General features: G+C 46.3%; 1 protein-coding gene across 2 annotated transcripts in view; it reads left to right on the top strand.

The window, feature by feature from the left end:
• The window catches only part of BEND3 (BEN domain containing 3), a 49,800-nt gene that overhangs the window by 2,125 nt on the left and 25,009 nt on the right, over positions 1–22,666 (top strand). For both annotated transcript variants that reach the window (XM_055260402.2, XM_055260393.2), the window contains exons 2-3: positions 15,734–15,781; positions 16,277–16,479. In XM_055260402.2, the coding sequence (XP_055116377.1) occupies positions 15,745–15,781; positions 16,277–16,479 (240 nt within the window). In that variant the 5' untranslated portion in view covers positions 15,734–15,744. The remainder of the gene's footprint in view (positions 1–15,733; positions 15,782–16,276; positions 16,480–22,666) is intronic.

The following is a 22,666-nucleotide window of genomic DNA, read 5'->3' as shown; positions in this document are numbered from 1 at the left end:
GCCTCCCAAAGTGCTGGGATCATAGGCATGAACCACCGTGCTTTTTTTTTTTTTTAGACGGAGTCTCACTCTGTCACCAGGCTATAGTGCAGTGGCGTGATCTCTTCTCGCTGCAGCCTCCGCCTCCCAGGTTCAAGGGATTTTCCTGCCACAACCTCCCGAGTAGCTGGGACTACAGGCGCGTGCCACCACTCCCAGCTAATTTTTTGTATTTTTAGTAGAGACGGACTTTCACTGTGTTAGCCAGGATGGTCTCGATCTCCTGACCTTGTGATCCGCTCACCTTGGCCTCCCAAAATGTTGGGATTACAGGCGTGAGTCACCGCACCCAGCCTTTCTTTTTTTTTTTTTTCTTGAGACAGAGTTTCGCTCTCGTTGCCCAGGCTGGATTGCAATGGCGCGATCTCGGCTCACCGCAACCTCCGCCTCTTGGGTTCAAGTGATTCTCCTGCCTCAGCCTCCCAAGTAACTGGGATTATAGGCGCACACCACCATGCCCGGCTAGTTTTGTATTTTTAGTAGAGACGGGATTTCTCCATGTTGGTCAGGCTGGTCTTGAACTCCCGACGTCAGGTCATTCGCCAGCCTCGGCCTCCCAAAGTGCTGGGATTACAGGTGTGGACCACCGCACCCAGCCTTTTTTTTTTTTTTTTTTTTTTTTTGTTACCAGAGATGCCATCTTCTTGTTGAAGAACTAATATAACAGGAAAGTTTTATGTGATTCCGCCTACCTTCTCCACGCCCAGCAAGAAGACAGGCTAGTTAGGAACTGGCAGATGAGACAGCATCCCAACAATCTATTAAAAGGTGCCATATTGACACATTTTCTTTACATCCTCTCCCTTTGGGTTCTTTCTTGGCTCCTAAGCACCCCTGTGTGAGCAAAAGCATAGCAGAATGTCCAATAATTACAAAGAGAAAAATTGGAGTGAGCCCTGACACAGGTTTGATTAGGTGAAAATGTAATATCCTATATTAATGTCTCACCTGCTACTTTTTAGCACTGCCTAGAAAGTCCCTGGAAGCAATGAGAAAGAAAACAGCATGTTTATATGAATTGTGTTGACACCATGATGAAAAGTTTAAATACCTCAAATTGTATAATGTAGAAGCATAAAGTGCGAAGGTCACTAGCCAACCAGCAAAAATGATTTGGTGTTTGTATATGGGAGGCTGGGATGTAGTGTTTTTTTCCTGGTGCTTAATTTTTTTTTTTTTTTTTTGAGATGGAGTCTCACTCTGTTGCCCAGGCTGGAGTGCAGTGGCGTGATCTTGGCCCACTGCAACGTCCATCTCCTGGGTTCAAGTGATTCTCCTGCCTCAGCCTCCCAAGTAACTGGGATTACAGGTGCGTGCCACCACACCCATCTAATTTTTGTGTTTTTAGTAGAGATGGGGTTTCACCATATTGGCCAGGCTGGTCTTGAACTCCTGACCTCAAGTGATCCACTGGCTTCAGCCTCCCAAAGTGTTAGGATTACAGGCGTGAGCCATCGCGCCTGGCCTGGTGCTTAATTTTGGTGTTAAGTGATAGATTTTGGTTGCTAACCTAATTGCATTGTTCCCATCATTGGCTAAGGTAAGCTTGGGGAATTAATTGTAGAATTAATCTTTGGAATGGGAAACCTATTCTGTATCTTTTTAGTGGTGTTTATAGGGATGTGTATATGTGTTATCTTTCTTTTTTTTTTTTTTTTTCCTGAGATGCAGTCTCACTCTGTCACCCAGGCTAGAATGCAGTGGCACAATCTCAGCTCAGTGCATCCTACGCCTCCTGGGTTCAAGTGATTCTTCTGCCTCACCCACCCGAGTAACTGGGATCACAGGCGTGCACTACCATACCCGGCTAATTTTTGTATTTTTAGCAGAGACAGGGTTTCACCATGTTGGACAGGCTGGTCTCAAACTCCTGACCTTAGGTGATCTGCCCACCTCGGCCTCCCAAAGTGCTGAGATTACAGGCGTGAGCCACCACGCCTAGCCTACATGTGTTATTTTTCATAGATTGATACACTCCCAGAGAGTCAATTTTACTCTGGGAATTTTTCAGACAGGGTCTCTCTCTTTAGCCCAACCTGGAGTGCAGTGGCACAGTCTAGGCCCATTGCAACCACTGACTCCCGGGCTCAAGCGATCCTCCCACCTCAGCCTCTCAAGTAGCTGGACCTACAGGTATGTGCCACCACACCTGGCTAATTTTTTATATTTTTAGTAGATACGGGGTTTCACCATGTTGGCCAGGCTGGTCTCGAACTCCTGAGCTCAAGTGATTTACTTGTGTCGGCCTCCCAAAGTGCTGGGATTGCAGGTGTGAGCCACCACCTGACCGGGATAAATTTTTAAAATGAAACTTAAATGGTTGGGTGCAGTGGCTCACACCTGTAGTCCCGGCACTTTGGGAGGCCGAAGCGGGTGGATCACCTGAGGTCAGGAGTTCCAGACCAGCCTGGCCAACATGGCAAAACCTCATACCTACTAAAAATACAAAAATTAGCCAGGTGTGGTGGTGGGTAATCCCAGCTACTCGGGAGGCTGAAGCGGGAGAATTGCTTGAACCTGGGAGAAGGAGGCTGCAGTGAGCCAAGAGCGTGCCACACTGCACTCCAGCCTGGGTGACAGAGCAAGACTCTGTCTCAAAAAGAAAAGAAAAAGAAATAAAGTCACACACAAAAAAATGTGCTAAAAACGGATTTTTTTGGTGCTTTGTATCACCTTGCTCTGACAGTCTCTTTCCTTCTCCAAATTTGATAGTGCTCTTCTTCCATTTCTAATACATCAGTGTTTCTTGCAACATCATTGTTTCAACCCAGAGCTCTTGTGGTTTCTGGGATTAGCTGCCACAGGTTCCCCACACATGCCAAACTAAGAGCTCTGCGTGCCAGTATCAGCCCTCAGAGTGTTAAACATGAGAGGGGCTGTTTTAAGAGTGGCAGTGAATGCTTGGCATGTTAGTCTGTGAATTTTGTATGAAAACCACTTTTACAAACTATTGTTTTAGAGCTGAATTTTTCTCAGCAGATCACCTGATACCATGCTCTCCCTCCATTTTTTGTAAGACAGAGTCTGGCTGTGTTGACGAGGCTAATCTTGAACTCCTAGGCTCAAGCAATGCTTCCGCCTGAGCCTCTTGAGTAGCTGGGACTATGGGTGCACACCACTGTGCCCAGCTTCCTTTTTTTTTTTAGTCAGGGTCTTACTCTGTCACCCAGGATGGAGTGCAGTGGCACGATCACAGCTCACTGCAGCTTCAACCTCCTGGGCTCAAACGATCCTCCCACTTCAGCCTCCCAGGTGGCTGGAACTACAGGCCTGTGCCACCATGCCTGGCTAATTTTTTTGATATGGAGTTTTGCCCTTGTTGTCCAGGCTGGAGTGCAATGGCATGATGCCAGCTCACTGCAACCACCGCCTCCCAGGTTCAAGCAATTCTCCTGCCTCAGCCTTCCGAGTAGCTGGGATTTCAGGTGTCTGCCACTACACCTGGCTAATTTTTGTATTTTTAGTAGAGATGGGGTTTAACCATGTTGGCCAGGCTGGTCTTGAACTCCTGACCGCAAGTGATCCGCCTGCCTCAGCCTCCCAAAGTGCTGAGGCTACAGGCATGAGCCACCGTGCCGGCAATTTTTTTTGTATTTTTTATAGAGATGGGGATTCACCGTATTGCCCAGGCTGGTCTCAAACTCCTGGAGTCAAGTGTTCCACATGTCTTTGGCTGAGATTACAGGTGTGAGCCACTATGCCTGCCCCACCTCGATTTTTTTTTTGAGACAGAGTCTTGCTCTCACCCAGGCTGGAGTGCAATGACACTATCTCAGCTCACTGGACCCTCCACCTCCCAGGTTCAAGGATTCTCTTGCCTCAGCCTCCTAAACAGCTGGGATTACAGGCCCGTGCCACCATACCCAGCTAATTTTTGTATTTTTAGTAGAGACGGGGTTTTGTCATGTTGGCCAGGCTGGTCTCTCAACCTCGGGTGATCTGCCCACCTCGGCCTCCCAAAGTGATGGGATTATAGGCATGAGCCACCATGCCCAGACCGCCCCCCCGCCCCCCGCCAATTTTTAATCCAAGTTGAAACGCGTATTTAAAGTCAGCCCTCTTGGCTGGATGTGGTGGCTCATACTTGTAATCCCAGCACTTTGGGAGGCTAAGGTGGGTGGATCTCTTGAGGACAGGAGTTCGAGACCAGCCTGGCCAACATGGCGAAACCCCATCTCTACTGAAAAATACAAAAATTAGCCAGGTGTGGTGGCACATGACTGTAGTCCCAGCTACTCGGGAGCCTGAGACAGGAGAATTGCTTGAACCCGGGATGCAGAGTTGCAGAGAGCCGAGGTCGCACCACTGCACTCCATCCTGGGCAACAGAGCGAGACTCCGTCTCAAATCAATCAGTCAATCAATCAGCCCTCTTAGTTTTTTTTTTCTACCTATGGCCACCTCTCCTCTTGTCTGATTTTCAGTTATTTCTGACTAGTGAAACACAGTTGCATCAGTATCAGGGCATTGATTGCTCAATTGAATAAGTCATTTACTGGCCTTTTCTTGTATGTCAGGGGCTGTTTTGGTTTGAGCATGGAGCTAGCAGAGCGAAGGACCAAGGCTTGCTTAGGATTGGGGGTGCAGTATACACCCGACTGCCCCGAACCCTAATTAGCTGGTGTGGTCACAAGATAAAACACTTGAAAAAATGGGAAGTGCAGCGGAAACTCAGCTTATACCTCCTAGGAAAATTAGTCACCGTTGTGCAGTCAGTCACGTGGCTGGATGCTGGAATGTGCGGTCCCTCCTTCCACCTTGAGCCTCAGCTTCTGCATGCCAAGGTTAATACGCAGAGTCTCCTGTGAGCCATGTGAGGAGGTAGCCCTCCATGAGGTTGGGGAGAACGTAAGTGGAACTTCTTAGCTGAGGAAGATGGCACATTTACTCAAGACTCAAGACGCAAGTGACCAAAGATTAAGACGCCAAATCACAGGCGCGCGGGCAGGGTTGTGCGGCTGTGCTTGGCTGCATGCGGAAGATGAGGTTGTGCTCTGACTGAATAAGGAAGGCAGCTACAATTACAGCTTTAGAAAAACTCGGGGGAAAATTGCCCTGGTTTTGTGAGGACTGGTATTTTTCAAACTGCATTTGCAGATGTGCCTAAAAATAAAAACAAATTGCGAACATGTCCTGCAAGTCCCTTGGGCAGGATGCCACTGCCAAGGGGGCTGGGTCCTGAGAGCCTCGAGGCTCCCAGCCGGTCCTGTGAACCCAGAGACCCGCGGCACCAGAGTGGATGGCATGGGAACATTCCTCCTGTCCTCAGGGAGAGCATTTTATTTGGTTTCATCCCCCTCCCTCCAGTTTCTGTGTTTCATTGGAAAGAAAAGTTACTAAACCTTTTTAATCTTTTAAGCCATTTTATTTAATTTGCAGTTCTTAAAAATTCACTATTAAAATGCACTTTAGGCTGGGCGGGATGGCTCACACCTGTAATCCCAGGACTTTGGGAGGCCGAGGCGGGTAGATCACTTGAGGCCAGGAGTTCAAGGCCAGCCTAGCCAACATGGTAAAACCCCGTCTCTACTGAAAATACAGAATTTTTTTTTTTTTTTTTTTTTTTTTTTTTTTTTTTTTTTTTTTTGAGACGGAGTCTCTCTCTGTTGCCCAGGCTGGAGTGCAGTGGCGTGATCTCGGCTCACTGCAAGCTCCGCCTCCTGGGTTCACGCCATTCTCATGCCTCAGCCTCTCAGAGTAGCTGGGACTATAGGCGCCCGCCACCACGCCTGGCTAATTTTTTTTGTATTTTTAGTAGAGACGGGGTTTCACCATGGTCTCGATCTCCTGACCTCGCGATCAGCCCGCCTCGGCCTCCCAAAGTGCTGGGATTACAAGCATGAGCCACCGCGCCCGGCCAAAAATACAGAAATTAATCGGGCATGGTGGTGCATGCCTGTAATCCCAGCTACTTGGGAGGCTGAGGCAGGAGAATCGCTTGAACCCAGGAGGCAAAGGTTGCAGTGAGCTGAGATCGTGCCACTGCACTCCAGCCTGGGCGACAGAATGAGACTTTGCCTCAAAAAAATAAAAAAATAAAATGCGCTTTAAACATCTTTTCCTTAAAAAAAAAAAAAAAGAAGCTTTATAATAGGTAACATTGAGTGCTACGTGACAGACACTTTCTCCTTTGTAATTTTCACAAAAACTTTTTGAGGTGAGGTAGATGTGTCCAGCTCCTATTACAGAATGCAGCTTGGATGGGTAGGTAAACAGCTGGCCTGTTGTTAGATGTTAAATATTTTAACTGGGTTAAAAACCTTTTTGGGCTGGGCGCAGTGGCTCATGCCTGTAATCTCAGCACTTTGGGAGGCCGAGGCGGGTGGATCACTTGAGGTCAGGAGTTTGAGACCAGCTGGGCCAACATGGTGAAACCCTGTCTCTACTAAAAATACAAAAATTAGCCGGGTGTGGTGGTGCATGCCTGTAATCCCAGATAGTTGGGAGGCTGAGGCAGGAGAATCACTTGAACCCGGGAGGCAGAGGTTGCAGTGAGCCGAAATTGCGCCACTGCGCTCCAGTCTGGGCAACAGAGCGAGACTCCGTCTCCAAAAACGAACAAAAAAGCCCTCTTTGAAAACTGGGCTGGGTTAAGGGCCAGGTGTGGGGGCTTACACCTGAAATCCCAGCACTTTGGGAGGCTGAGGCAGGAGGGTTGCTGGAAGCCCGGAGTTTGAGACCAGTTTAGGCAACACCTGGAGACCCTGTCTCTACAAAAAATAAAAAATTAGCTGGGTGTGGTGGCGTGCACCTGTAGTCCTAGCTACTCATAGGCAGAGATGGGAGAATCATCTGAGCCCAGGAGTTCAAGGCTACAGTGAGCTCTGATCATACTATTGCACTCTGCCTGGGTAACAGAGCAAGACCCCCATCTCTGGGAAAAAAAAAAAATTTTAAAAAACTGGATTAAAAGCCAGGGTTTCATGCAGTTCCATCTGACTCCCAAAGTTTAGTACAGAATTCAATTTTTTGGGGTGTCACCTGCACTAGTTCCTGCCTTGGTCACAGGCTGGCCCATCTGGCTAGTTGACTTGCTTGTGCACCTGCACCCAGCTCACAGCTCAGCAGGAAGAGGGAAAGAAAGCTGGGAGGTATGGCCCATTCCTCAGTCCCAGCTTTCTTGGAAGGCTGGAATGAAGCTGTCATGCCGGGAGTCTCCTGAAGTCCTTCCTGCTCCTTGATCTCAGCTGCATCCCTCGGGTGGCACAAATGCACCCCCACCCCCGCCCCATTCCCTATCTGCACAAGAAGCAGTGCTTGTGGGGACTGTGTGGGTTGACATACGTAACACTTAGAACATGGAGCCTGTGCCACAGGAATACTAACTACTGTCCCCCTCTTCTAGGTTTAATTTTTAGAAGTCAGTGTCACCTGTAGCAGAGAAGTTCCTTGAAATCAAATCAGACATGGCAATTGTGAAAAGATTGAAGTTAAGGTTTAGGTCTTGGTTAGATTTTTAAAACCCTTGAGTTTGTTTTGTTAATGACTGAGCATATTCTCTCCACTTTTTGTGTGTGGCAGGGGCCACACAGCCACCATCCCTGTTGTCTCAGGTTCCAATCACATTCCTGTTCTGGGGCCCACATTCTCAAGGGAATCTTCTGGTAGTGAGAGTTTGCTTCAGTTTACATCTGGAAACAGCTCTTAGGGGTAAGGGGGATTTGCCCCTGAGTGGCATGAGGTCAGGGCTGCTGAGGCCAGGTCTTCCCGGACTGGCACCTCAGTGCAGTGGCGAGGACATCTCTGATCTAGCAGGGTAAAATCCGGAGTCAGCTGGCTGGAATTTGAACCTCCAGGTTGCAGGAAGCCCAAGTACTTCCCATTTCTGGGCCTGCTGCTTGTCCTGTGTGACTCCCCGGCCACAGGCCTCTGGCAGCTCTGATTAGGCTCACACTACTGTCACAAAAAGACCTGGTCTGTCTGCTCTCTCCACAGCAACCGACTATTCAAAGAACGTGATAGAAAGGTACCCCGGGCCACTCCCAGCCGCCTGTGGGTTCACTAGAGAATGTCCTTTTGGAAATCTATGGGCTGGACAGGGAAAAGGCCAGTGATCCTGATCAACTGCCCCCTGCTTAGAAGACCATGTCATCTCCCATCCCAGTTCTTTTTTTTTTTTTTTTTTCTTTTTTGAGACGAAGTCTTTCTCTGTCTCCCAGACTGGTGTGCAGTGGCGTAATGTCGGCTCACTGCAACCTCTGTCTCCCAGGTTCAAGTGATTCTCCTGCCTCAGCCTCCCGAGTAGCTGGGACTACAGGTGGGTGCCTCCACGCCCAGCTGATTTTTGTATTTTTAGTAGAGACGGGGTTTCACCATGTTAGCCAGTACGGTCTCCATATCTTGACCTCGTGATCCACCTGGCTCGGCCTCCCAAAATGCTGGGGTTACAGGTGTGAGCCACTGCGCCCAGCCGACAGTGGACTTTTTAACCAAATATCCGTTCGTGCTTGCTGATTTTTGTTCTGTGTGCATGTACAGTAGGCCCCGCCACATCTGCAGGTTCATCCAACTGCAGGTAGAAAATATTCCAGAAGCTGGAGCTGGACACAGTGGCTCACGCCTCTAATCCCAGCACTTTGGGAGGTCGAGGTGGGTGGATTGCTTGAGCCCCAGAGTTTGAGACCAGCTTGGGCAATGTAGGGAGGCCCGTCTCTACAAAATAAAAAACTAGCTGTATGTGGTGGCGCATGCCTGTGGTCCCAGCTACTTGGGAGGCTGAGGTGGGAGGATGGCTTGAGTCCAGGAGGTTAAGGCTGCAGTAAGCCACGATCATACCACTGCACTCCAGCCTGGGTGACAGAACCCATCTTAAAAAAAAAAATCCAAAAGAAAAACCAGTAAAAAATTACACCACGAAAAAACTATGCACTATAACCACTATTTATATACCACTTACATTGTATTATTATAAGTAATCTGGAGATGATTTAAAGTATGCAGGAGGATGTACATAGGTTACATGCAAATATTACGCTATTTTTTATCAGGGACTTGAACATCTGTGGATTTGGGTGTCACTGGGAGTCTTGGAACCAACCCCCTGAGGATACTAAGGCATGACTCCATTACCTGATAAAAAATGGGGAAAAGCCACATTATGTATCTTCCCTGTTAAAATGAACTCTAAAAAGATGAAGTGTCCTTTAATGGGTAACTCTTTCCAGCCTTTCTATCTCTTTGTGGTGTGGTTCTTCCTAAGCAGCAGTGGATGGTTCTCACTTCTCTGCCTTTTCCTTGCCTTTCTTCCTCCTCAGTGTCCCTTCCACTCAAGCCAGGTGCATGCTGGTAGTCAGGATTCAGATTCATCCGGATTCCAGCATGAAGCATAGAAATAGCCCTAAGCCCTGCAAGTTACTTTATTTATGTAGCCAATTTAAACAACTTATCCATTGTAATTTGATATTTGAGTGGCTAAAGCATCTTGTTATTTCTGAACATTTGGGATTATCCTCCTTTTTGTAAACTGAAGGCTTTACTGATGACCTTCTAATCTTTCCTCACCCACGTGCCCTGAATGGAAGATTGAACGGTGCCTATCTCTCTCTGTGCAGAAGGTTAGAGACTAGTAGGCATTTAAATAAAATTATATATATTCCTGTGAGCTCTGCAACATTTAAAACCTTTCTGTACCAATGACAGTCATTTTGCCTGGGGCTTCCTAGGCTATTTGTTTCAGAAAAACACAGGAGCATTTTCACTTATTAAATTAACCACCGGAGATTGGTCTTGTTTGGGAGTTGCTCTCTCATGTCTTGAAACCTGTGGCATTTTAACTCCAGGCAGCTGCAAGCTTCATGGGTCTCATGGACACACAGTCTCCTTCTTTTGTTTAAACTTTCCCTTGGCTTGGTCAAGGGCTTCTTTTTCTTTTTTCTTTCTTTTTTGAGACGGAGTCTTGCTCTGTTGCCCAGGCTGGAGTGCAGTGGCGCGATCTCGGCTCACTGCAAGCTCCGCCTCCCGGGTTCACGCCATTCTCCTGCCTCAGCCTCCCGAATAGCTGGGACTACGGGCGCCCGCCACCACGCCCAACTAATTTTTTTTTGTATTTTTTTTTAGTAGAGATGGGGTTTCACCGTGTTAGCTAGGATGGTCTCCATCTCCTGACCTCGTGATCCGCCTGCCTCGGCCTCCCAAAGTGCTGGGATTACAGGCGTGAGCCACCACGCCTGGCCTTCTCTTTATTCTTTTTCTTTCTTTTTTTTTTTGAGACGGAGTTTCGCTCTTGTTGCCCAGCCTGGCGTTGAATGGCACGATCTCGGCTCCTCGCAACCTCCGCCTCCCGGGTTCAAGCGATTCTCCTGCCTCAGCCTCCTGAGTAGCTGGGATTACAGGCACGTACCACCACGCCTGGCTAATTTTGTATTTTTAGTAGAGATGGGGTTTCTCCATGTTGGTCAGGCTGGTCTCCAACTCCTATCCTCAGGTGATCCACCTGCCTCGGCCTCCCAAAGTGCTGGGATTACAGGCGTGAGCCACCGTGCCTGGCCTCTTTTTTCTTTTTCTTTTTTCCTAGGCTTAGCTCAGCTGTCTGAGGGACATAGAACAGACATCCCTTGGGGAGAAAGTTGATTTTGGGGAACGTGTGGATGTGTTGACTGTCCCATAATTTGAGGTTTATGGTGGGAGGCATGAGAACATTTTGAAAGTGAGAGAATGTCAGAATGAGAAGTTCTCCAGAGTCCAGGAGGCAAAGGGAATGCTCACAGCAGCCTTTAGGAGGTGGGTGCTGTGGTAGTTGGGTAGTTGTGGCAGCGCCTACGTAGCCTGTAGTCAGGCAGGCGAGAGGAATGTCTGTGGCATGCTAGGCATCTGGGTGCTGGGTGTCCAACCAGGAGGAGCAGAGCTTGTGATCCTCATCTGGGCAGGTGACCAGGAAATGGAGGTAGCAATGTGCTCCCCATCCCCTTTCTGCCCAGCTGTGACGTTGTTGATGTGCTGTCCCTGTGTCAGCTGGGGATGCAGGGAGTGGCCTACACATCCCTCTTGTAGAAGCTTTTCTGTATTGTGGGGTGGAGTCTCTTTCTACACACGGAGCAGACTGACTTTCCAGAGTGCTAATGGAGGCAGAAGGAGATGTGGTTTCCTAGTGCTGTTGGACAGAGGGACTCAAATCTGGAAACAGGCCCATGGTTCATCAGAAGAAGCTTAACAAAAGAATGAAGACTCTTATTTTCTCCCTGGCTGGCTGAGGGAAGGCACAGAAAGACTCGATTTGAATCCAGGTTCTGCCGCTCAGTGATGTGACACTGGAGGAGTTACCTGTCCTGGGTTTCTCTATTTGTTGAAATTGGAACTAAAATAGCTCAGGGTTAGGCACAGGCACACATGCAGTGGCCAGCCCAGTGCCTGGCGTGAAGTTGGTGGGCTGCAGATGTTACAGAGGATGCTCACCTCACTCCCCATTGCACAAGCCAGGGACAGGTGCGAGGTTTCCAGGCCTTGCAAATGGGAAATTCCCCAGCTTCTTAATGAGCGAAGCTGATTTGCTGGCCTGGAGGGAAGGGGGTCCACCATGCTGTGTTCTGGGCTACTTTTGGGCTAACCTAGCATCTGTCACTAGTCTATAAATGGACACGGAAGTGTTTTCCAAAGCACAGGCACTCGGTGTCTTGAATGCCCAGTCAGCCGCACCAGCACCCCTTCCTCCCACCTCAGCTGCATGAGCCCTCTGGGGTCTCTGCCCACTGCAGGTGGCTGAGATGTGTGCTCTTCCTTCATCACTTTCTAGGGGCTCAAAATTCAGAGGCCAAATTGCCTGCTGTAGGGTCTCATGGTGGTGGTTCAGAAAATAGCCTCCTCCCAACCCCACTGGAAACAAGGAAAAATAAAAAAACAGAAAATAGGCTTTCTGCTCACCAAGCCACATTCCCGGCAGGCTCCATGTGGCAGCCTGGACTCCAGCCCTGCACTGCTCCCTATGTGATGGGCCTGCCAGAGACACATGGTTGGGCGAATATAATGGCAGATAAATATACTGCCCTTCTCACCACCCATGGCCCTGTCTGCTGTGTTCTCTCATCGACGCCTGTTTTGTTTTGTTCTAGTATTTGTCCATCCTTTTAATGCTTTCCTCTTACCAGAATCTTTGACTCTTTGCAATTTTTCTTTCACCATGACCCTTTTCCTCCCCAAATAAACCAACCGCTGTCTCCTCCCTCTCTGCCTTTTCTCTGCCAAATGTAATTTGTTTTGTAAAATATGTCCGCCTCTGACAGTCATCGTTTCGCCCCATCTGTTCTGCATCTCAGAACTCCCCTTGATTGGCAGGAATGGGTTATGTGACCATGGCAGTTTCCAAGGGCAGGGGCATTCAGGTGACCTGCAGTGTGTTTCCTTGAGAGGCCTCCTACCAGGCTGGGAATCCGGTCTTGAATTTCTGCCTGGCATTATCCAGCCCTCCTAGCCACTCAGAGACACCCAGCTCAGATGATGGTGATCCAAAGTGAGGTGTAGTTCCTTGAAATACAGTGGAAGGAGTTGCTAAAATTTACCTCTGGTAAAATAGTTCTCGGACCCTTGAAGTTGACTTATTATTTGTTTTCTGTCAATATCACCCTGTATGTAATGTTTTTTCAGGTAGGAGATGGCTTGGTGAGTAGGAATTATTTTCAGTTTCAAATAAATCTCATTTTGGTTTTCATTCCTCTGAAAATTAGCAATACAGGGATGAAAAGAATTGTGCCTGTCTTGCACTATTGTGCACTGTTCTTGCACTAAAAATAGTGCTTCACATCATAAGCACTGTATGTGTTGCCATTATTAGTGACCTTTGCAGTGATGATTGTGCTCATGGATCACCCAGACACACTCTCCCTCTTGCTGCCATCCCTGCCCCATTCACCCGTCTAAAACAGGTACTGTATGTCAAACACATGCCATTCTGTGGCTACTCCTTGAATGGTTCACTGAACATTTTAGATGGCTTCACGCTTACAGAGTTTCTTTCTTTTTTTTTTGAGACAGAGTCTCACTCTGTCGCCCAGGCTGGGGTATAGTGGTGTGATCTTGGCTCACTGCAACCTCTGCCTCCCGGGTTCAAGCAATTCTCCTGTCTCAGCCTCCCAAGTAGCTGGGACTGTAGGCGTGCGCCGCCATGCCCAGCTAATTTTTGTATTTTTAGTAGAGATGGAGTTTCACCATGTTGGCCAGGCTAGTGTTTAACTTCTGACCCCAGGTGATCCGCCCACCTCAGCCTCCCAAAGTGCTGGGATTACAGGCATGAGCCACCATTCCTGGCCAGAAATTTCTTAAGAGATACTTCTTGGTCCTGCTCTCCACTCATCCTCAACCAAAATGAGAACTCTGTGTTTGTAGTCAGCTTAATCAGTTGTGGGGATCACAACTCCCGAGTGTCAACATTAAAAGTTGCAATGTATATTCTTCTGCAAATGTTACTACCTTTGTGTCTTGTACTATTTATGTACATGCTGTCATGGTATTCGGGGATATCAGAGACTTAGTGGTAATTTTGTTTGTTTTGTTTTAGTGGTACTTTGCCTCATGGTGTCAGTTCCATTCCAGCTGGGGCAGTGGGAGTAGGGGCAGGTTTTGCTTCAGACCCTGCAGCCTGGAACAGAGCACTGCCCCCCTTTCTTGCCTCATTCCCTCACCTGGTCTGTTTGGATCAGATTTTGTAGGGCTCCAAAGCCCTAAACTTAAAAATCCACAGCACCGCCGGGCGCAATGGCTCACACCTCTAATCCCAGCACTTTGGGAGACTGAAGCAGGAGGATCATGAGGTCAGGAGATGGAGACCATCCTGGCTAACACGATGAAACCCCGTCTCTACTAAAAATACAAAAAATTAGCCGAGAATGGTGGCATATGCCTGTACGCCCAGCTACTCAGGAGGCTGAGGCAGGAGAATTGCTTGAACCCAGGAGGCGGAGGTTGCAGTGAGCTGAGATCACGCCACTGCACTCCAGCCTGGGCAACAGAGCGAGACTATCTCAAAAAAACAAAAAAAAATCCACAGCACCTTTTTCTCTTCGTTGCTTCTGAAGGAAGGGCTATACTAACACTGTCTACTAAGAAATATAATGTGATCCACATATGTAATTTTAAATTTTCTAGTAGCCACATTTTAAAAAGCAGATAAAATTAGTTTTAATAAAGTATTGGTTTTTTTTGTTTTTTTTTTTGTTTTTTTTGAGACAGAGTCTCGCTCTGTCACCCAGGCTGGAGTGCAGTGGCGCAATCTTGGCTCACTGCAAGCTCCGCCTCCCGGGTTCACGCCATTCTCCTGCCTCAGCCTCTCCGAGTAGCTGGGACTACAGGCGCCTGCCACCACGCCCGGCTAATTTTTTGTATTTTTAGTAGAGACGGGGTTTCACCGTGGTCTCGATCTCCTGACCTCGTGATCCGCCTGCCTCGGCCTCCCAAAGTGCTGGGATTACAAGCGTGAGCCACCGTGCCCGGCCTTTAATAAAGTATTGTATTGGCCAGGCATGGTGGCTCACGCCTGTAATCCCAGCACATGGGGAGGCCAAGGTGGGTGGATCACGAGGTCAAAGAGATCAAGACCATCCTGGCCAACATGGTGAAACCCTGTCTCTACTAAAAATACAAAAAATTAGCTGGGCATGGTGGTGCGTGCCTGTAGTCCCAGCTACTCGGGAGGCAGAGGCAGGAGAATCACTTGAACCCAGGAGGCGGAGGTTGCAGTAAGCCAAGATCGCGCCACTGCACTCCAGCCTGGTGACAGAGCAAGATTCCGTTTCATAAATAAATAAATGAAATAAAGTATTGTATTTAGCCCAGTAAGTCCAAAATATTATCATTCAACATGTAATCAATATAAAACAATTATTAGGGCTGGGCACGGTGGCTCACATGTGTAATCCCAGCACTTTGGGAGGCCCAGGTGGAAGGATCGCTTGAGGAGTTCAAGATCAGCCTGGTCAACATAGTGAAACTGCATCTCTACAAAAAATTTTTTTAAATTAGCTGTGGGTGGCGGCATGTGGTACCTGTAGTCCTAGCCATTCCAGAGGCTGAGGCAGGAGGATTGCCCAGGAATCAGAGGCTACAATGAGCCATGATAGTGCTACTGCACTCCAGCCAGGGTGAAAAGAGTGAGACCTTTCCTCTAAAAAAAAAAAAAAAAAAAACAGAATTATTAGTGAGATATTTTGCATTTCTGTTACTAAGCTAAGCCTGAGATTTGGTGTGTGTTTTACACTTATAGCACATCTCTATTGGACTAGCCACATTTTGAGTCCTTGGTAGCCAGGTGTGGCTAGTAGCCAGCTTCAGGTCATGGGCAGCACAGTTCTCTTGACAACTGTAAGTCCTAAGATTTCAGGATCCATGGCCCCCATCCTTCAGCTTATTTGTTTCGTGGCTGGAATTTATAAACATAGACTTAAAAGAGATAATTAAAATTGAGGTCTTTTTAAAGAGTTGATTTGTTCATGTAATGTTCCCATGGCTCAGTAAGTGACTATCAGTGGATGCTATAAGACACGTTCTGCTCACATAAAGTCTTGGAGAAGAGCTCCCAGCAGGGATGCACAAGGCCTGGCTGCTCCTGAGTGTCTGCAGACAAAATTAGGAGGACACATGCTTCCACAGTGCTGTGCTGCTCTGTTACCTAGAGCCGGGGTTGGGAGGGTAAGAAGATTTTCTGTGGGTAGAGAAAATTAAGAAATAAATCAAGCAATAAGTCAATACATTGTCTTTGTCTTTTTATTTAGCGGAATAGAAGATGAACTCAACTGAATTCACCGAAGATGTAGAAGAAGGTAAAAAAAATGCCCTTTTTAAAAAATGTTTTTAACTGAATACTTTTGATTAGGTCATACATTCACATGGTCCAAAAATATACAAAGTTATATAGTGAAAAGTCCCCTCCACCCACACACTTGTTCCCTGGTTCTCATCCCCCTCCACCCACACACTTGTTATAAGCACCTTGTGTCACTTTTTAAAAGTTACTTTTTTAAAGCACAAAAAGATAATATTTTATGTCTCTCTTTCCACTGCCTTCCCCCCCCCAAAAAAAGATGCTTAAACCAATTTGAACTAAATGCTCTTGGAAAATGGCTTTATTGTACAGCACTAGTGCAGTGAGATAAAGATTGCATTGTTGCAAAGCGCAGGTTTGTTATGACTAGACATCATTATCTCAGCACTGGTGTCAAAGGGCGGCCCACAGACACCCTGCTGCTTGGAGAACCCTGCTGATGTCTCAGCAGCCCTGGTTTTTCCCACTGAGTCCTATTTCTTCTCTGACACAGTTCTAAAAAGTATCACTGTGAAAGTGGAGACAGAGGCCGAAGATGCTGCTCTGGACTGCTCCGTGAATTCCAGGACTTCTGAGAAGCACTCTGTGGACAGCGTCCTCACTGCGCTGCAGGACTCCAGCAAACGAAAGCAGCTGGTCAGCGATGGCCTGCTAGACTCTGTCCCCGGCGTGAAGAGGAGGCGGCTGATCCCCGAGGTGAGGGCCTGGCTGCTGTCACTCTTTGCTTGGGCTCTAACTCTCTCTGATTCCATGCTCAATCTCCCTCTTGTTTTGGGCATCCCGGCAACTGCTGAACCCTTGGGCATGGGAAGGTTTCATTTAAGCTATCCCATCTCTGGCTTCAGTTTCTCGAAAGTGTCTGTCTTTAACTGGAATTCTTGTTTGTGTTTGGAGTCCTGGTGGGTAAAGGGAGCCTTCACATTGCAGCTGCTTTTGCGTTATTTTGCTGTGCTTTGTGGGGGAAAGCAGGAGCTTGCTGATAGTAACGACGGTTAATGTAAGCCTACCACACTTGACATAGTAGCTGATTCTTGCAAAAGTGGGGCATTAGCTGGAGGTCAGGTCTTTTCCTAAATTAAATCTATCATTCACTTATTTAAATAGAGACTGGATTTCACTATGTTGCCCAGGCTGGTCTTGAATTCCTGGCCTCAAGTGATCCTCCTGACTTGGCCTCCCAAAGTGCTGGGATTACAGGCGTGAGCCATAGTGCACAGCCAACTCTTTGTTTAATTGGTTTGTTTTAACCCTCTCTTGTTGGATGTTAGGGCAGATCCAAACAAATCAGGAAGTTATACATTTTAGGGATTTGGTTAGGCTTTGATTTGCATAATGATGAGACTAAGATTTTAACCAAGATTTAAATATACATGTTTATAGTGAGGACCTACATTCCACATCATGGAACATTGAGTGATAGGTTTGTTGGGTTTCTTTTTTTTGAGACGGAATTTTGCTCTTCTTGCCCAGGCTGGAGTGCAGTGGCGCAATCTCAGCTCACAGCAACCTCTGCCTCCTGGGTTCAAGCGGTTCTCCTGCCTCAGCCTCCCGAGAAGCTGAGATTACAGGCATGCACCACCACGCCCAGCTAATTTTGTATGTTTAGTAGAGACAGGGTTTCTCCATGTTGGCCAAGCTGGTCTTGAACTCCCGACCTCAGGTGGTCTGCCTGCCTTGGCCTCTCAAAGTGCTGGGATTACAGGTGTGAGCCACTGTGCCTGGCCATGAGTGATACTTTTATTTACTATTTTATTTATTCAGGGTTTTTTTTTTTTTTCTAACTCTTTATTCTGGTCTGAATGGCTTTTCTTTTTTGAACAACTTTGTTTCTCTAATTTATTTGGGCTTTAATTTTTTTTCTTTTCTTTGAGACGGAGTTTCACTCTTGTTGCCCAGGCTGGAGTGCAATGGCGCCATCTTGGCTCACCGCAACCTCTGCCTCCTGGGTTCAAGCGATTCTCCTGCCTCAGCCTCCCAAAGTGCTGGGATTACAGGTGTGAGCCACCGCACTGGGCCCAAAACAACTTTATTAAGATATAATTCACATACTATACCTTTCACTAATTTAAGTTATATAATTTAATGTATTTTTTTTGTTTTTTGTTTTTTGTTTGTTTGTTTTGTCTGAGACAGAGTCTCGCTCTGTCGCCCAGGCTGGAATGTGGTGGTGCAATCTCAGCTCACTGCAACGTCTGCAGTGTTGGTCCAGGCTGGTCTCAAACTCCTGACCTCAAGTGGTCTGCCCGTCTTGGCCTCCCAAAGTGCTGGGATTACAAGCATGAGCCACCGCGCTCAGCCCTAGTTTAATGGTTTTTAGTATATTCACAGAGTTATGCTATTTTAGGACATTTTTATAACCTTACAAAGAGTCCCTGCCCATTAGCGGTAGCTCCTCGTTCCCTACTTTTCCAGCTACTGACAATCACTAATGTACTTTCTAAGGATTTGCCTATTGTGGGCATTTCATTTTTATTTTTAATTGATTGATGGATGGATGGATGGAGTCTCGCTGTGTGGCGCAGGCTTGGAGTGCAGTGGCATGAGCTCAGCTCACTGCAACCTCTGCCTCCTTGTTCAAGCGATTCTCCTGCCTCAGCCTCCCGAGTAGCTGGGATTACAGGTGGGCACCACCACGCTTGGCTAATTTTTGTATTTTTAGTAGAGACAAGGTTTCACTATGTTGGCCAGGCTGGTATCCAACTCCTGACCTCAAGTAATTCACTCAACTCGGCCTTCCAAAGTGCTGGGATTACAGGCGTGAGTCACTACGCCTGGCCAATTCTAGGCATTTCATGTAATGTAATCATACGTTCTGTGGCCATATGTGTCTGGCTTCTTAGCATAATGTTTTCAAGGTTCATCATCTATGTATCAGTACTTTACTTCTTTTTGTTTTAACAGACTTTATTTTATAGAGCAGTTTTAGGTTTACAGAAAAATTGAGCAAAAGAGACAGATTTCCCATATACTTCCTTACCCCTACATGTGTATAACCTCCCCCATTGTCAACATTGTACATGAGATTGATAAATTTGTTACAGCTGATGATCCCCCATTGACACATTATTGCCCAAAGTCAGTAGTTTACATTAGGGCTCACTCTTGCTGTTGTATAGTCTGTGGGTTTGGACAAATGTATATACCATTTGTAGTATCATACAGAGTAGTTTTGCTGTCCTAAAAATCAGTTACGCTCTGTCTGTTCATCCTTCACTCCCACATAACCCCCAGCAACCACTGATCTCTTTACCATCTCCATACTTTTATATTTTCTAGAATGTCATGAAGTTGGGATCATACAATATGTAGCCTTTTTAGATTGGTTTATGATACTTAGCAATATGCATTTGAGTTTCCTCCATGTCTTTTCATGGCTTAATAGCTCATTTTCTTTTAGCACTGAATTATATTCCATTGCCTGGACGTACCAGAGTTTATTCATTTACCTACTAAAGGACATCTTGGATGCTTCCAAGTTTTGGCAATTATGAATAATGCTGCTATAAACATCCATGTATAGGTTTTCATGTGGGCATAAGTTTTCAGCTCCTTTGGATAAACACTGAGGAGTGTGATTATGTTTAGTTTGGTAAAAAGCTACCAAACTGCCTTCCAAAGTGGCTGGACCATTTTACAATCCCACTAACAAGTTCCTCTTGCTCCACATCTTTGAAAGCATTTGCTATTGTCAGCGTCCTGGATTTTGACCATTCTAATAGGTATGTGGTAGTATCTTGGTTTTTTTGTTTGTTTAGTTTAAAAATTTTTTTTTTTGCAGAGATGAGGGTGGTCTCACTATGTCGCCCAGGCTATTCTCGACCTCCTGGCCTCAAGCGATCCTCTTGCCTCAGCCTCCCAAAGTGTTGGGATTACAGGCATGAGCCACTGTGCCCAGCGGTTGTGTTTTTGTTTATGTTGTTGTTGTTTGAGACAGGGTCTCTCTGTTGCCAGGGTGGAGTGCAAAAGCAGTGGCACAGCTAGGTGTGGTGGTTTACGCCTGTAATCCCTGCATCTTGGGAGGCTGAGGCAGGTGGATGGCTTGAGTCCAGGAGTTCCAGATCAGCCTGGGCATGTGGCAAAACCCTGTCTCTACAAAAAATACAAAAAAATTATCCAGGCATGGTGGCACACACCTGTAGTCCCAGCTACTCGGGAGGCTGCGGTGGGAGGATCGCCTGAGCCTGGGAGGTCGGGGCTGCCATGAACTATGGTTGTGTCACTGCACTCCTGCCTGGTGACAGAGTGAGACCCTGTCTCAAAAAAAAAAAAAAAAAGCAGTGACACAGTCAGCTCACTGTAATCTCAAACTCCTGGGCTCAAGGGATCCTCCTCTTTCAGACTCCCAAGTAGCTGGGACTACAGGCATGCCAGCACCATGCCTGGCCAACTTTTAAAGTTTTTGTAGAGATGGAGTTTGTTGTTCGTTTTATTTATTTATTTATTTATTTATGAGATGGAGTTTCGCTCTTGTTGCCCAGGTTGAAGTGCAATGGCGCAATCTCAGCTCACTACAACCTCTGCCTGCTGGGTTCAAGCGATTCTACTGCCTCAGCCTCCCAAGTAGCTGGAATTACAGGCACGCACCACCATGCCCGGCTAATTTTGTATTTTTAGCAGAGACGGGGTTTCTCTGTGTTGGTCGGGCTGGTCTCGAACGCCCAGTGTCAGGTGATCCACCCCCCTCAGCCTCCAAAGTGCCGGGATTACAGGCATGAGCCACCACGCCCGGCTGTCGTTCTCTTAATTTGTGCTTCCCCGACAACATATGATGTGGAGAATCTTTTTATATGCTTATTTGCCAGCAGTATAGCTTTTTCGGTGAAGTGGCTATTAAGATTTTTGGCCCATTCTAATTTTTATTTGATAGAGATAGCATCTTGCTATGTTGCCCAGGCTGGTCTCGAGCTCCTTGGCTCAAGTAACCCTTTGGCCTCAAGCCTTCGAAAGTGCTGGGATTACAGGCTTGAGCCACCACACCTGGCTGGCCCATTTTACAATTGGGTTTTGTTCTTATTGTTGAATTTTAAGAGTTCTTCATATATTTTGATTAACAGTCCTGTATTTTGATTAACAGTCCTTTATCAGGTATGTCTTTTGCAAATATTTTCTCCCAGCCTGTGGCTTTTCTTTTCATTCTTTTGACAGTATCTTGTGGAGCAGAAATGTTTACTTTTAATGAAGTCTAGTTTATTAATTCTTTCATAGACTGTGGCTTTGGTATCATATCTGAAAAGTTACCGCCAAACCCAAGGTCATCTAGGTTTTCTCTGATGTTATCTTCTAGGTGTTTTACAGTTTTTCATTTTACATTTAGGTTTGTGATCCATTTTGAGTTGATTTTTGTAAAGGGTGTAAGGACTCTGTCTAGACTGACGTATTTGCGTGTGGATGTCCAGTTTGGTCCAGTAAAATATGTTGAAAAGACTGTCTGTGTTCCATCGTATTGCTTCCGTTGACTGTCTTTATGCAGTTCTACTTCTGAGTTCTGTATTCTGTTCTATTGATCTATTTGTTTGTTCTTGCCCCAGTACCACCCTGTCTTGATTACTGTAGCTTTATGGTAAATGTTGCAGTTAGTATCAGTCTTTTAACTGTGTTCTTTTCTTTTTTTTTTGGAGACGGAGTCTCGCTCTGTCGCCCAGGCTGGAGTGCAGTGGTGCGATCTTGGCTCACTGCAAGCTCCACCTCCCGGAGCCATTCTCCTGCCTCAGCCTCCTGCCTCAGCCTCCTGAGTAGCTGGGACTACAGGCACCTGCCACCACGCCCAGCTAATTTTTTTGTATTTTTAGTAGAGACAGGGTGTCACCATGTTAGCCAGGATGGTCTGCCTCGGCCTCCCAAAGTGCTGGGATTATAGGCAACTATGTTCTTTTCTTTCACTATTGTGTTGGCTATTCTGGGCTTTTGTCTGTCCATATAAATTTTAGAATTAGTTTATTGATATCAGCAAAATAGATTGCTGGGATTTTGATTGGGATCATATTGAATCTATAGGTCAAAGTGGGAAGAACTGACATCTCAAAAATACTGAGTCTGCCTCTTTATGAGCATGGAATGTCTCTCCATTTATTTAATTTTTTAATTACTTTCATCAGTTTTGTACTTTCCCTCATATACATCTTGTATACATATGTATTTTGTTAGGTTTATAACTTAAGTATTTCATGTTTTTGGAGGCCTGATATAAATGGTATTGTGTTTTAAATTTTAAATTCTACTTGTTTATTGCTGGTGTATAGGAAATAAAATTGACTTTTGTATAGTAACCTTGTATACTACAACCTTCCTATAATTGCTTTATTAGTTCCAGCTGTTTTTTGGTTGATTCTTTTGGATGTTCCACATAGACAATCATGTCACGTGCAAAGAAAGACAGTTTTATCTCTTCCTTCCTGATCAGTATACCTTTTATTTCATTTTCTTTTCTTATTGCATTAGTTAAGACCTTCAGTACAATATTGAAAAGGAATGAGGAGAGGGAGACATCCTTGCTTTGTGCCTGATCTTCATGGGAATCCTTCTGATTTCTCATCATTAAGTACGATGTTAGCCGTGGGATTTTTGTAGGTGTTCTTTTTCAAGTTGAGAAAGTTTCCCTGTAGTCCTAATTTACTGAGAGTTTTTGTTATGAATGGTGTGGGATTTTGTGAAGTGCTTTTTCTGCATTTATTGACATGATCATGTGATTTTTCTTCTTTACCCTGTTGCTGTGGTGGATTTCATTAAATGATTTTTAAATGATGAACCCCTTTGCATGTCTAGGATAAATCTAAGTTGGTCATGGTATATAAAATCTTTTTTTTTTTGGAGACAGAGTCTCACTCTGTCACCTAGGCTGGAGTGCAGTGGTGTGATCTCGGCTTACTGCAAGCTCTGCCTCCCG

This window comes from Symphalangus syndactylus, chromosome 2 (assembly GCF_028878055.3).
Source record: "Symphalangus syndactylus isolate Jambi chromosome 2, NHGRI_mSymSyn1-v2.1_pri, whole genome shotgun sequence".
Taxonomy (NCBI): Eukaryota; Metazoa; Chordata; class Mammalia; order Primates; family Hylobatidae; genus Symphalangus; species Symphalangus syndactylus.
This window is presented reverse-complemented; position numbering and strand designations above follow the sequence as displayed.